The following is a 13,872-nucleotide window of genomic DNA, read 5'->3' as shown; positions in this document are numbered from 1 at the left end:
CTAAGTAACAACATCTTGATTTTTTACGTTAAATAACATCTGCTTATATTCTTCAACGTAAAGGAAATTGAAGCATTAAAATGATTGTTTATAAAATTTAAGATACCCGGGCCTTAAACATATGGCTTCATTATCAACATCCTATACAGTACATTCTTAAAATTATATCCATTATGTGTCAAGTAACGCCTATATATAAAAGATGCATTTTAACAGTTTTATGAAGTGCAATACACTTCATAGAGAGAATACATTTAACAACTCTAATATACTGTAACTAGTATATAGTATTTGTCAGCAACCCACTGTGTGCAATTATATAATACTTACAAGGTAAGAGGTAAAGACCAAATCTTCCAGCCCTCACTATGGCAATGTTCCCAGTGACATCAATAGTTTTGCCTCAGTAATGGATGCAGGATTTGTCCAAAAATTCACAACCCAATTTGTGTTTATAAACAAACTGAATATTCAAATAGCAGGTCCAAAGCTTCCGACTGAACAAAACATTTAATTTGGTTTGAACAAAAAATTAGGCATGTGTTTGAAATTAATTAGTGTTCGGAATCTACATAACTAATGGGTTTCAGAGTAACAGCCGTGTTAGTCTGTATTCGCAAAAAGAAAAGGAGTACTTGTGGCACCTTAGAGACTAACCAATTTATTTGAGCATAAGCTTTCATGAGCTACAGCTCACTTCATTGTTGTAGCTCACGAAAGCTTATGCTCAAATAAATTGGTTAGTCTCTAAGATGCCACAAGTACTCCTTTTCTTTTTACATAACTAATGTCACAGCAAAAATGTAGGTCTCTATTTCTTGGGGGTAAAATGCAGACAAGAAAAAGCAAATTTTGTTTTCAGTAGCTTAACAGTGTTTGTAGATGTCTTTCCTCTGTCTGGGTGAGAAGAATAAAATCTAAGTAAACAAAATGAATTCTAGGAACGTGCAGTACTGATTTCAAATGTGCAATCTTGGTATTTACTATCCCATAGGTCTAACTTCTATCCCCTAGTAAAATAATGGAACAAATATTGAGAAAAAAGATCACTTGTCTGGGCTCATTCAACCTAGCACATATGCTAATCCTGGCAGGAATTCTCAGTAGCCATGTCTGCCAGTGAAGAGGCTCCTGCTGCAAAAGAATCCACACAACCTCCCTTCAATCTGAAAGGGTACAAAGGTCCAGCACAGCCCAAGAAGCATGTTGCACTAACTAGGGAGATGTGTTGATTCAAAGGTATCCTTGAAGTAATTTCGAGCATCAAACTCCTACTGATCCCCACTGCTACACAGCAGTCCTCCTTGGTGGAAAAAACTGAAGGATCTCTTCCTGGAGCACAGTGGGCCAGACTGATGCAAAGTGTAGTAGTTTACATTTATTTGCACCAGATTTGGTGAATCTAGTCCCTAAAGCAGTGGTCTCCAACCTTTTTATACTCAAGATCACTTTTTGAATTCAAGTGCAATCCAGGATCTACCCTGCCCCTTCCCCCCGCTCCCTCCATCACTCGCTCTCCCACACCCTCACTCGTTTTCATTGGGTTGAAGCAGAGGGTTGGGGTTCAGGAGGGGGCATAGCTCTGGGCTGGGCCTTAGGGGTTCAGAATGCAGGAGGGGGCTCTAGGCTGAGCCTGGGCCGGGGTGCAAGAGGGGGTGAGGAATGCAGGAGAGGGTATGGGGTGCTGGCTTTGGGAGGGGGCTCAGGTCTGTGGCAAAAGCTTGGGGTGCAGGAGGGGGTTCAGGGTGGAGGAGGGAGTATGGGGTGCCGACTCCGGGAGGGCACTTAGGGCTGGGGTGCGGCACTTACCTCGGGCGGCTTCCAGTCGGTGGCGCAGCAGGGCTAAGGGAGCGTGGGGCTGGGGGGCACATGGCTCCAAGCACTGCCCTCTCTGCAGGCACCACCTCTGCAGTTCCCATTGGCCGCAGTTCCCCGATCCCAGACAACAGGAGCTGCGGGGGCAGTGCTTGCAGGCAAGAGCAGCGCATGGAGACCCCTGTCCTCTCCCCAGCCACAGGGGCGTGCTGGCTGCTTCCGGGAGCGGCGTGGAGCCAGGGCAGGCAGAAAACCTGCCTTAGCAGCAGCCCTGCTGCACCACCAGACTTTTAGTGGCCGGAGATCACCATCGACTGGGAGAGTCTCCAGGATCGACCATTTAATAGTGATCTACGGGTTGGTGACTACTGCCCTAAAGGGTAACAAGCAGCAGCATAGCATTACTGTTTAAAGATAAATCTTGTTAGATATGACTGGATATTTGGACAAAATTAGCACACAATGCAGTAGATCCAGTATTAGTATTCATTTTTAGTAGCGCATTTGATAGTGACAATGTGTTTTAATGTAAAATTAATTCAAGCTGACTTGTACAGGAACCCTTGAGGACAACAAACTGGCTACACATTGTAAACAAAAGTTAACAGTGGACTGTAATGTATAAAGTTGGGGAAAACACTGTGGGATACAACAGGTAACAGAGCTAAAACTAGTCTAATTTTAATATCTTTGTTAATGAAGTTAACCAATACTAAACTGAAGGCACTGCAAGCAGTACAGGAAATAACAGAAAAGGACTTGGAAATTAGAAATGTGCACAGATAAGTTTGGAAGAGAAGTTTATACTGAGAAGAAATCATTCAACACACATGACAGAGTAAGAGCCAGAAGCAGTAATAATGGAAGAATTAGGGATTATAGTGGTAAGCAAACTAAATATGAGTTTGCAACATGAAATGATTGTAAAAGGATCCAATGCAGTTTTGGGATCATGTTTCTGAGCTAGGAAGTATAATACTTCTCAGTACAATTTTGGGGTGACCAAGACAGGAATATTGTACTCTTCTGGGCATCACACTACCAGAAAGATGAATTGTAGGATGTCTAGAGAACAGTAGTCAGAGGCAGGGTGTGTGAGAATTATAAGCAAGCATTAAAGTTAAAATATGTATATATTGGCTAAGAAGGGAGCATGAGAGTCTCCAAATAGCTGAAGTGTGCAAACATCAAATGGAGAAATATTCTATTTAGTTTGATAAGCTGAGATGTATGTAGTTATTGGGGTAATGGGATGAAATTAAAACGAAAAATTCAGGCTATCTGGAAATAATTTCCCAAAATAAGATGTATTAGGTTCAACATCAGACACTTAAAACTTGACTGAACAAAATACTATAAAGTAAGCTAGGAAGGAATCCTATATTGATCATCTATTTCATCTTTCTGCTAAAATGATCTTTCATCTCTAGTTTTCTATTAGCAGGACACTATTTCAACACAGTTAATCTATTGCTGAATTTGTATCATCAGTTTCTATTATACCACAAATTCCCAAAATTGTAACTTCCATGAGATATAGAATTCCTTCTGTTTCAAAGGTTTGACAGGACCCATTTTCATATTCCTAGAATATTCTAGGGCACTGGATGAACATGGAGCACACCTACGTGTGGAAAGTCATACATGTCATTTCCTTTTTAGACAAAAGCTAACGTCCCATGATGAACTTGCAATCAAAGTAAAGAAATAACAGTTGGCAGTTTCTCACTATAATGACTAAGTTATTACAATTCCATATTACATTCATACTGCAGCACTTAGGAAATAAAAAGTAGTTAAATACCAATGTTGTAGAGGAGTCTGTTCAACAATACCCATAATTTGTGTGCAACATCTGCATTGCTTTCCCAGTTGATTATTCTGGAGCAAAGCAGAAAAATAAAACAAGACACTTGAATTGCTCATGTAAAATACATTGTCAATACTTCTAAAAAAATTCAGTAAGCTACACAAGACAAAACCCATGAGGGTTCCAGTGTGGGAAAAACATGCAATATGAAAACAAGAATCTTAAAATGGAAAGGTTTCATGTATTTCTTTTAAACCTCAGTTTCATGAGTCAGCATCAAAGATCAATTTACACTAATAAATGTGAGCTATCACCAAATTGTGATAAGTGGTAAACACAGGACTAGTGATAAACACCTAAGTCCCCTTAGTTTCTGTGATGTCAACCCATTTTGGGGGGTAGAGGGTGTATGAGATAGCAAGTGTTTTCTTTTCTGACATCAGACGCTATTTGTAAGGTTAAAAACTAGACTGGAATAAATGCTATAACTAGAGTCATTGGTATGTATTCATTTGTAGGTAAGAGAACAACCCTCTTCACGTGCAGTAGCAATGTTTAAACCATTAAAATTTAAAGCTTTATCCTCACTAATATTCATTCTACCATCACATGCCTCTTATGTTTTACATGTTGCACATTTTATGTACAAGATATATATCAGGGTATCTTAATATACTTTCAACAAGTATTAGGAATACATCATATCCCAAGCATACAAGCTGGTCATGTTTAAACAGCTCATTTAACCAAAATGAGTTTAATTAGCCACATGACTGCTTTAAAAATGGTGCAATCAAAAAATCAGAAACATCTTAAAATTGTATTCTCAGATACATTCTGACACACTATCTAGCTGTCTCATTCCCTATAATCCCACCAGTGTATGATTTACTTGAAAGAATACCATTACTTGTGAAATATACTACTTAGTCCGTGTTCTTGGTATACATTTGCAACACAGAAGGTGTAGAAATAATGCTTTTGAACTGGGCATGTGAAAAGATTAACACATTCTACCAAAGCTGATGCTGGTGTTTTTATACAAAAGGCAACTCAAATCTTGTCAATCAACTGGTGGCAGGTGTTTGTCAACGAACTTCTTTACATCCATCATCTCCTGTTCAAGAACAAAATTATGCATTAGACAAGTGTTCAACTAAGATATTTTTCAGCAGTTAGCCGTCTCATTAAATTAGTATTTCAATACTGCAGTTACTACAAGCAACTGAGCTACAAATTGAGCATATAATTAGATTTCTTATGCCTCAGTGTAATACTTATCCCTCTGAAGAATTCAACTAACAGACAGATTAGTTCATCAAGAGCAGAATACTCTTTGAATTACTTTACTCAGGAGGCAGCAAATGAAGAGTCAAGGACGAAAGAAAGCTCCTCTCTCTATAAAGTGCTGAGAGAATCTAGCTATCCCAGTGGTTCTCTCTTCTGCTTTTTTCATTTTTGTTTTGTAGTTCACATCCTTTGATTTATTACTCTTAATTCCTTCTATCCCTCCTACTTCCAACTTCCTGAATGGAGGCCAGCAAGGTTCTTTCTCCCAGAATAATTAATACATAGTGTTTACATTGTGAGAATTCAAACCCCTCTTCCAGTTCACTTGAAACAATGTAAACAAATATTCTGCAATCATTCTGGGAAGAAAAATCCTGCTCACCTGCAGGAAAGAAGAGGGAGGAAGAAGAAAAAAAGGCCCATGAGGTTTTTAAAAAAAAAAAAAAAAAAAACTGATGGTAGGGAATTTAACAACTCATTTTGTTTCCCATAGTTTTCATTTTTTCCATTAAATGAAAAACAAGAGTATTTTAAAAATTCATTATAACAACTGGCTAGTGTGAACAATATTTTTGAAAGAAATTTATGTTAGCTAATAAACAATCCTGGGCTCACGGTTTATTCAGCCCAGAGTAATTATTAATTGAAGCAGCATCCTCAAATTATTAGTCACTCAAAAACATTTGTTTTCCTTGAAAATGAGCATTGAGGTTCACCTTTTTTCCTGCTTTTAGAGAACATTAAAAGGAAGAATTCTACGAAAACAATTCCTGTTTTCATTTAGAAGATTACCTCAATACATGAGCTATGCATCATGCCCGAATAAGTCTTGAAGGTTATATCGACTGGATTTATCAGACTCTTTAGCTTCTCAAAAGTGAGGGAACCAAACATCAGAGGAACCAAAGGGTCACAGTCCCCATGGCACTGAAGAATAGGAATATCTTTGTTTACACCACTGATAGCACCCTGTCAAATAAAAAAAAGGGGGGGGGGGCATGAAATTGCATAAGATTAGTGCGTTCACGGTAAAATGAGGCTACACAACAAACAATATAATGAGAGTGAGCAGAGTTTGGACAGAAAAAGAAACACTGAATGGTCTGCAAGTTCATGTTATTCTACATTTTGTATCTAATTATCTACTACATAATAAAATAGAATAATTACAAATATGTTAGTACTATTTTTAAACAATCAATCATTTAATTGATTATAGAATTAGAATTCTTTTAAAGCACAATTTCTGGGGAAGTAAAACATCTTCTAGAACTCAAAGGCAGAAATTGTGTACAGATTAAGGTAGTGGACTGCAGGAAGAGAACAGGTGATAAGGCAGTTCATTTCCTAGAAGAACTTGGTTCTATCCTACAGGCTCGTTTTATGACACTGGGAAAGTAATTTAAAATCAGAATTTTTTGTAGGTGGCACTAACTGTGCATTCCTTATTTCACCAAATGCCCACCTAGAGACAACCGAGGACCAATTTTTGAATATTGAAATCGACAGCCACTGAGGATGCTCAGCAACTCGAGCAGCAACATAGTATTGTCTGGAGGAATTAACACTAGTTGGGAGCTAGGAGGTCCTGAGTTGTGATTCTGAATCTGTCGATTAGTCACTTATGCAAGACCACACACAGTGAGTATCTTTCGGTCTCAGTTTCCCATCTGTAAAATGGAGATAATACTGTATCTCACAAAGGAATTATGAAGATATACACCTCTACCACGATATAACACGGGTTTGCATACAATGCAGTAAAGCTCCGACACACTGCTCTGAGCAGCGTGTTAAGGGTGCCGGGCCAGGGCCGAGGGGTTGGATAAGGGGCAGAGGATCTCAGAGGCGGTCAGGGGCTCCCCCCTGCAGAATCTGGGAGGCAGGCACTTTTGGGGGCCCCGCAGTCCCAGGGTGGCCCGGGGGATTACCGGGGGGGCCGGGAGCAGCCCACTCCACCTCCCTTGCCCCCAGACGTGTCGCTCGGGGAAGGGAGCTTGAGGAAAGGGATCCCCCGCACTCACCAGCAGAAGCTGAGCAGCCTGGCCCCATCCTGCTCCACTCGGCCAGCTTACAGCCGTGGTGCTCCGCTTCCCGCCTCAGGTGAGTGAGGGAACTTTCCCCAACACTCCCCCCCCCTCCCCAGCGACATGGCTGGGACCGGGGCAAGGAAAGCGGAACGGGCTGGGGCCGCGTCGCTCTGCTTCCTGCCGCAGGTGAGTACGGAGGGGGCGTCCCTTCCCCAACCTCCCCACACTCACCGGCAGCGGGAAGCAGAGCGTCGCAGCTGGGAGGTGACGGAGTGGAGCAGGCTGGGGCCACGTTGCTCCACTTCCCACCATTGCATGCCTGGTCAGGGGGCGGGGGATGTGGATAGGGGTCGGAGCAGTCAGGGGACAGGGAGCAGGGGGGTTGGGTGTCTCTGGAGGGGGCGGTAGGGAACAAGGAACGGGGGACCAAAGCAAGTTCGATATAATGCGGTCTCACCTATAAAGCAGTGAGATTTTTTGTCTCCCAAGGACCGCGTTATATCGGGGTAGAGGTGTATTTGTGAGGCACTCCGATACTACAGGGAGATAATGGAAACTACTGAGTGCTCCGCTTCCCTCCCCGCCTTCAGTAAGTTGTTTGAGATAGGTATTGTATGTACTCACACTGATAACACTATTATAAACACTAAACTTCCCAGTATATCCTTGAATTAATGTAATTACAACAGGGATAATGTATTCCTTTTACACACTGCTTCCTCCATGTCCCCAAAATATTCTGTACTAGAAGGAATTCAGCCAAAATACATAACACTTGCAAAAATGTTTGTACAAAACTATTTTAGGCCATAAATACTGTTATTTTAAAGGTAAATTAAATAATGAATTAAGTAACAACTTTAAAAAATATTTAGCAAAAATGTTTAACATAAGCAAAACTAAATTGTTGTCAAATGCTGACATAACGTAAGCATCTTATGGATTGATACCAATAGATCTGAAGTGTTATTATTCATTACCAATGCAATTCTGGCTCTTGAAGCTTAAACTAGTAGCCCCTCATCTGGTAAAGGTTATTTAAACATAAATATGCCATTCAATTTTTATAGACTAGAAACATACTAAAGAGAATCTCTCTTCTCCTGCCTGCTCCCATTCCTCTATTCCAAGACAGCAAGTAAGGTGACAGGAGGTGGTAGTGGTATTTTGAATCCCAGAAAGTTGTAAGAGTTAGGGGAGGTGACCAGATAAGTCAGCGGCAAACACACAAAAATTTAAGGAAAGGAGTAAAGGAAAGGGCTGCTGCTAAACAAAAGAACCACTGAGGAAGCATGTAAAATTTAAGCCTCTGCTGGAATGGATGTTGGGTTAGCATGTCTGCTCTACCAACAACTTCAGGAGAGTGGAATCTCCCATATATCCGCTCCACAGCTACCTGGAGGACTGGAGCAGACAAGCACTTATTTGTTAGCTCCAATAACAGAGCACAGGCACCAACACCTAACAATAGCTTTGACAAAGGACTAGACTTCACATGATGCCTCAGTTGTCTGACAGCACTACTTTCTTTAGCTATGTCTATACTATAGACCTTACAGTGGCACAGCTGTACTGTCGCAGCTATGCCGCTGGGAGAGCTCTCCCGCAGACATAAAAGTGCCAGTGTGCTATCTTTAAAACTTACATCAGTCAGGGCTGTGTTTTTTCACAGCCCTGAGAGACAAAAGTTTTGCCGACAAAAGTGCTGGTGTAGACAAAGCCTTAATCTATGGACATATTTAAAGAATTGTTTATCTAACTACCATACGCAATTTCTGTCTAGTGGGGGATGGGGGGGAAGGTGTTAGCCTGTGGATACAGTGTAATGAAAGTGAAAAAATATGTTCAAATGCTCAACTTCAATGAGCTCACTGAAGACTGAGTTATGTTTAAGAAAGTAGTACAATACCTGTGAAAAAGAGGTCCGTAGTGGAAGCCAACAACTGAGTGCTATGACTCCTGCTAATTTCTGATGTGTTGTAAGAGCTGTATATAATGACAAAGCACCTCCCTAATCAAGAAATTTAAAAACTATTACAATGATGAAGTTAAACATTTAAATTAAACAGTTATCACCATTATTTCAGGATTTGTGGCCCCTTATATTTACAAACAATATTTTCCAATTTCAACTGATTGATGTGAAAAGTACTTCTAAAAATATCAGGTGACTCCATCCTTATTGTGTTTCAATTATTCTAGATCAAATTTGTTCAGTTTACAAGTAAAATGACAGTACTGTCCTAACTGATAATTGCAAACTAAATCTGAAATTCTGTATTCTTCCTGACTCATGGCAACATCATTTTTGTTGTTGTTTTAAAAGGAGACTACAGAATAAATTTATTTAATTCCCTTGATGATATGCGAGCCAAAAGAAAATTTCACTTCCCATAATGACAGTTCTCTTTCCTGGTCATTTGTCTGACCGCAGTCACTTTAAAACCATATAATGCAATAAGGTGCATGAGAGTAGTTAACATTTTCATTCCTCTAACTGTTAGCATCTGAAGGCCAATGAAAAGGAAAAGCAGATAGAAGCTTTGTTCACATTAGTTTTTGTATATTCTTATTAGCCAGGTTATCACTGGACAACAAAAAGTCTACCGCAGACCTTTGACAACTCATTCAAGAAATAATAATTACTTCCTTCTGAAGTTCAGATTTGCTATCAACTATATAAAATTCAGACTCAGATTAAATTTATTTCTGTATTTTGGAATACAAAAAGCAGATGCCTTACCGAATCAAAATGACATAGAAATTTTAGAACTAACCCCTGAAGTTACTATTCTTCTTAAACTTAAATTATTTTAATATTACTTTATAGCAGTTTTGTAGTATGTAAACTCATTTTGCACTAAGTTGATTTTTAGAGTAGGAAAATAATTACTTTTGTGGCCTTTTAGAAGTAAGTAGAAACTAAAGGCCTTGTTTTCAGAAACGACTAGCATCATCTGCTCGTTAACAGGATTTCCCAGTTCCAAGGAGACAACTTCAACTTCCCTCAAATAGGAACTGAAACTCCCTTCCTGGCAAGTACCTTACCTGAGAAAAGCCTCCCAAAATTATTCTGTTAGAAGGAATTCCATTCTTCACTTCCTGATCTATCAGTACTTTAACTGCAAGTCAAATGAAGTCCAGTAGTTAATATGTAGCAGTTCCAAGGGGAGTTCAGAAGAAGAGGTGGTATAGGTGGTAAAAGGCAGTATTAATCTCCCCTGTGTCAAGGGAAAGCTGGCAGATGGGAAATTGATGGAGTACTGCCCAAGCAAAATACTCTGGACCAAAAGTTCCGAGACTAGGGTCAAGAATTCTGGTGCTATGGACACCAGCAGTTCATGCAAGGCCAGAAGTGCTGGTATCAAAATAGAAACTGTTGGGTCAGGGTCACACAAAAGTCTCAGTGCAGAATGGGTGGTGACTATTGAGCATTTGGTGTCATAAGCATGCTTGTATGGCTTCAGTGGGCTGTACTTTCTAGAAGGTTCCTAATTTAGTGGGTGATAGGTATACATCTGATGTGGGGGAATACACAGACTGATCAATGAGCCACTAAATTCACCCACACAATTTAAGAAACTTAAAATCATTTAGTTAAACTGACAATATACTATCAGCGACTTCACCATTTTAAATCATCATTTTATTAGCTAAGGTAGAAACTGACATTGAGAAAACAGCTAAAAATGAAGAAGCTGTTTCATATACATACACACACACATATATATATACATATATATATATATATATATATATTATATATAATGTATAAAATATGTATATCATCTGGAAAACACCCATTTAAAAAAATTGGAAGATGCATTAAAAATACCCATAAATGTACCATGCTCTGCCGCCTGCTTGATCCCAGCTTCATCTTCCTGTGCATCCGGGGAGAGTCCAATAATATCAAACCTTAAAAGAAAAAGAACACAATTATATAAAGTTTATTCACTCGGGAACTAACACATCTTTGTACACTGACATAACCATACAAACAGTAATGAGAAGATTTACTAATGATCATTTTTTCCACACTGATGTGTTATTATCCTACAGATCATTATTAAGAATAGGCTCAATCAGTTTACACCTTGTAAACAGTAGTTATGCAAAAACTCACATATCAGACCCCGGAAATGACTGATCTTAAGAGTTTAAGCATATTTAATTTTATTTATTTATTTTATTTAATATTATGGTTTATGGCACAAGGAATTAGAAGCTCAACTATATAAGTTTTATTTTAGTTTCTGCACTATATAGTAGAGCTGCACCTGTAATTTATACTAAACACATTGAGAAATCTTTTAGTGGGAATTAAAAAAAAACTTCAACTTTTCAACCAACTATAATCTCTTGAGAATTTTGCCCTCTTCTACCTTGTCAAAATAAACAGCTCAGTATTTTGATATTTAAGAGGCAGAGTTAAATTAATATTTTTTGTCATCTTTTTGTCCAAATATTAGCAGGCATATGCTTAGAATTAAACAATTCTTTCAGCTAATATAAAAAAGCTAAAAAAAAAATTGAAGAAAAAAATCAAGAGAAGGAAGATTTACATAACATTTCACATCCTCACTTTAAAGCAAAAAAAATATATATATGGATTTCAACATGATTTTCTATTGGAGCTTCCATTCTGAAAGAAATCAGAGACTGCTTTTTTGTAAAGTTTAAACAGTTAATTGTCCACAAAACAATACCACCCATTACTAGTAGCAAATAATTCCAGGAATTTTTGTTCCTGTTTTCACAACAAATAATTAAAGGAAAATTACTTACTTTTAGTAACTGGAGTATAAGCTGTGGTATTTATATGTGTTCCACTTCTGATGTGTATGCACTCCATGTGCTGGAGATTGGAACATTTTAATCAGCAAGGTCCACTGATGACCTCAAGCCCTGCCCCCTCCCCCCCAGTACAGAAAAGGGACAGAGCAAACAACCAAACCTCACTTCCCATACCCCTCACAAGCCCAGGCTATTAGACTCGGCAGTAGTGGGGAAAAGAGGGTGGCTTGTGGAACACATGTAAACACACCTCAAAGAACTCCTGTTACTAAAGGTAACTAACTTTCCTTTCTAGTTTGACTGCTTGTTTGTATAGGTTCTACTTCTGGTGACTCCCAAACAGTATGTAATAAATAAATTCTAGTACTCTCCTCTAATTAAATAAAGACTGCAACATAGCCCTCTCCAATGGGGCATCTGAACAAGGTGCCTGAATGAAAAAGCAATCACTAGGGAAAGTATGTATAATACTCCAAATAGAAGCTCTACATATATCAGCTATGGGTATTCTCCCTAAAAGAGGCTCCAGAAGAGGTCTGTGGTAGAATATGAGCTAACATGACCTGAGTTCTAAACTGACCACCTAATAAAGTAACTGTATGCAGTGTCACATTCTATTAGAGATTCTCTGAGTTGAGACTGCCTGACCGCCCTGGAGCCCTTGACAATAGACAGACAGACTATGTGAGTGCCTGAATGGTCTTGTTGGAGTTAAATAAAAGGAGAAAGGATAGAGAACATTCAAAATCTGAAACACAGCCTTGCCCTTGGATGAATGAGGCGGGGGGGGGGGGAACACACTTAAATTAATGTATTTATTTAAATGAAAATTAAGGGATTACTCTGTGTAGAGATGTAGGGTGAGACTAATGTGTAACTTTATCCTTATGAAGAGTCACATACTGCAGTCCTGGCATGACAGCTTGCAATTCAGATCCTGAGTGTCAATGTGATTGCAAACAGGAATTCAGTCTTCAAACAAATGGAATAATGAGCACAAGACTAATGGTTCAAATGGATGTCCCCATCAGGCTGGTAAATAACACATTACATTTCCAACATGGAGGGAATTGTTTTGATAAAAAGAAATCCCCTTAAACCTTTCACAAAAACTTTTAAACTGAAGAAGGATAGAATATCAGGGTTGGAAGGGACCTCAGGAGGTCATCTAGTCCAACCCCCTGCTCAAAGCAGGACCAATCCCCAGTTTTTGCCCCAGATCCCTAAATGGCCCCCTCAAGGATTGAGCTCACAACCCTGGGTTTAGCAGGCCAATGCTCAAACCACTGAGCTATCACTCCTACCCTAAACAAGCTGAATGGGTCCTGATGGATGGATGCTGTGCTGAGACAGCAGCCAAATGAACACGGAATGAGCTTAACAACTAACCAGAGTTTAAGTATAACAGATACTCAAAGAGACGAGGGATTGATGTCTCTTGGAGAAAGATTATATTGGTCAACCCAGAATGAAAAATGCTTCCATTTTGCAGTACAAGTTGTCCTCAGACGGCTTTCTGCTCTGAATCAATATGCTCTCTACATCAGCAGAACACTTATTCAACTCTATTACCTGACAGTTTCCTTTTTATGAAGTGTAGTGACAACACATCTGGATGAATAGTTATCCCGTTGTTCTGGGTAATTAAGTCTGGTAGAAGAGACAGAGGTACTGAAGGTGTTACCAAGAGATTTCTTATTTCCGTGAACCAGTATTGCCTGGGCAAATCCAGTGCTACTAGAATGAATGTAGCCTTGTTCTGTCTGACCTTCTTTAAACACAGGATCAGAGGATTTGGGGGATAAACATACAACAGGCACTAAATCCAAGGGATTAGGAAATTGTCTCCTGGAGATCCCCGACTCTGTCCTCCCTTGGAAAAAAACACTTTGCATTTCTTGTTCTGTTCAGTTGCGAACAGATCCATAAGGGGAGCACCCCACTGATGACAGAATCCTTTATGAACCAAAAGTGATTCTGAGAAAAATACCTATTTAGATGTCTGTTGGCGTGTTGTGTAGGACTGGAAGATAAAGGTGCAGATAGCTATATATTTTGACTTCAGATTCCATAGAAGGATTGCTTTTCTGCATGAGAGCATTGATCTGGTTCCTCCTTGTTTATGTAAGA

General features: G+C 39.3%; 1 protein-coding gene across 8 annotated transcripts in view; it reads right to left on the bottom strand.

The window, feature by feature from the left end:
• Positions 1 to 4,033: 4,033 nt before the first annotated feature.
• The window catches only part of LYPLA1 (lysophospholipase 1), a 43,444-nt gene continuing 33,605 nt past the window's right edge, over positions 4,034 to 13,872 (bottom strand). For 7 of the 8 annotated variants that reach the window (XM_073331175.2, XM_073331170.2, XM_073331173.2 and 4 more), the window contains 5 exons: positions 10,793 to 10,863; positions 9,994 to 10,067; positions 8,855 to 8,956; positions 5,708 to 5,884; positions 4,034 to 4,742 (listed from right to left, as the gene is read on the bottom strand). In XM_073331175.2, coding sequence (XP_073187276.1) covers positions 4,689 to 4,742; positions 5,708 to 5,884; positions 8,855 to 8,956; positions 9,994 to 10,067; positions 10,793 to 10,863 — 478 coding nt within the window. In that variant the 3' untranslated portion in view covers positions 4,034 to 4,688. The remainder of the gene's footprint in view (positions 4,743 to 5,707; positions 5,885 to 8,854; positions 8,957 to 9,993; positions 10,068 to 10,792; positions 10,864 to 13,872) is intronic. The other variant, XM_073331172.2, reaches the window with a different exon arrangement.

This window comes from Lepidochelys kempii, chromosome 2 (assembly GCF_965140285.1).
Source record: "Lepidochelys kempii isolate rLepKem1 chromosome 2, rLepKem1.hap1, whole genome shotgun sequence".
Classification (NCBI taxonomy): domain Eukaryota; kingdom Metazoa; phylum Chordata; order Testudines; family Cheloniidae; genus Lepidochelys; species Lepidochelys kempii.
Note: the sequence above shows the minus strand (reverse complement) of the source record. Positions and strands in the feature narration are given on the sequence as shown.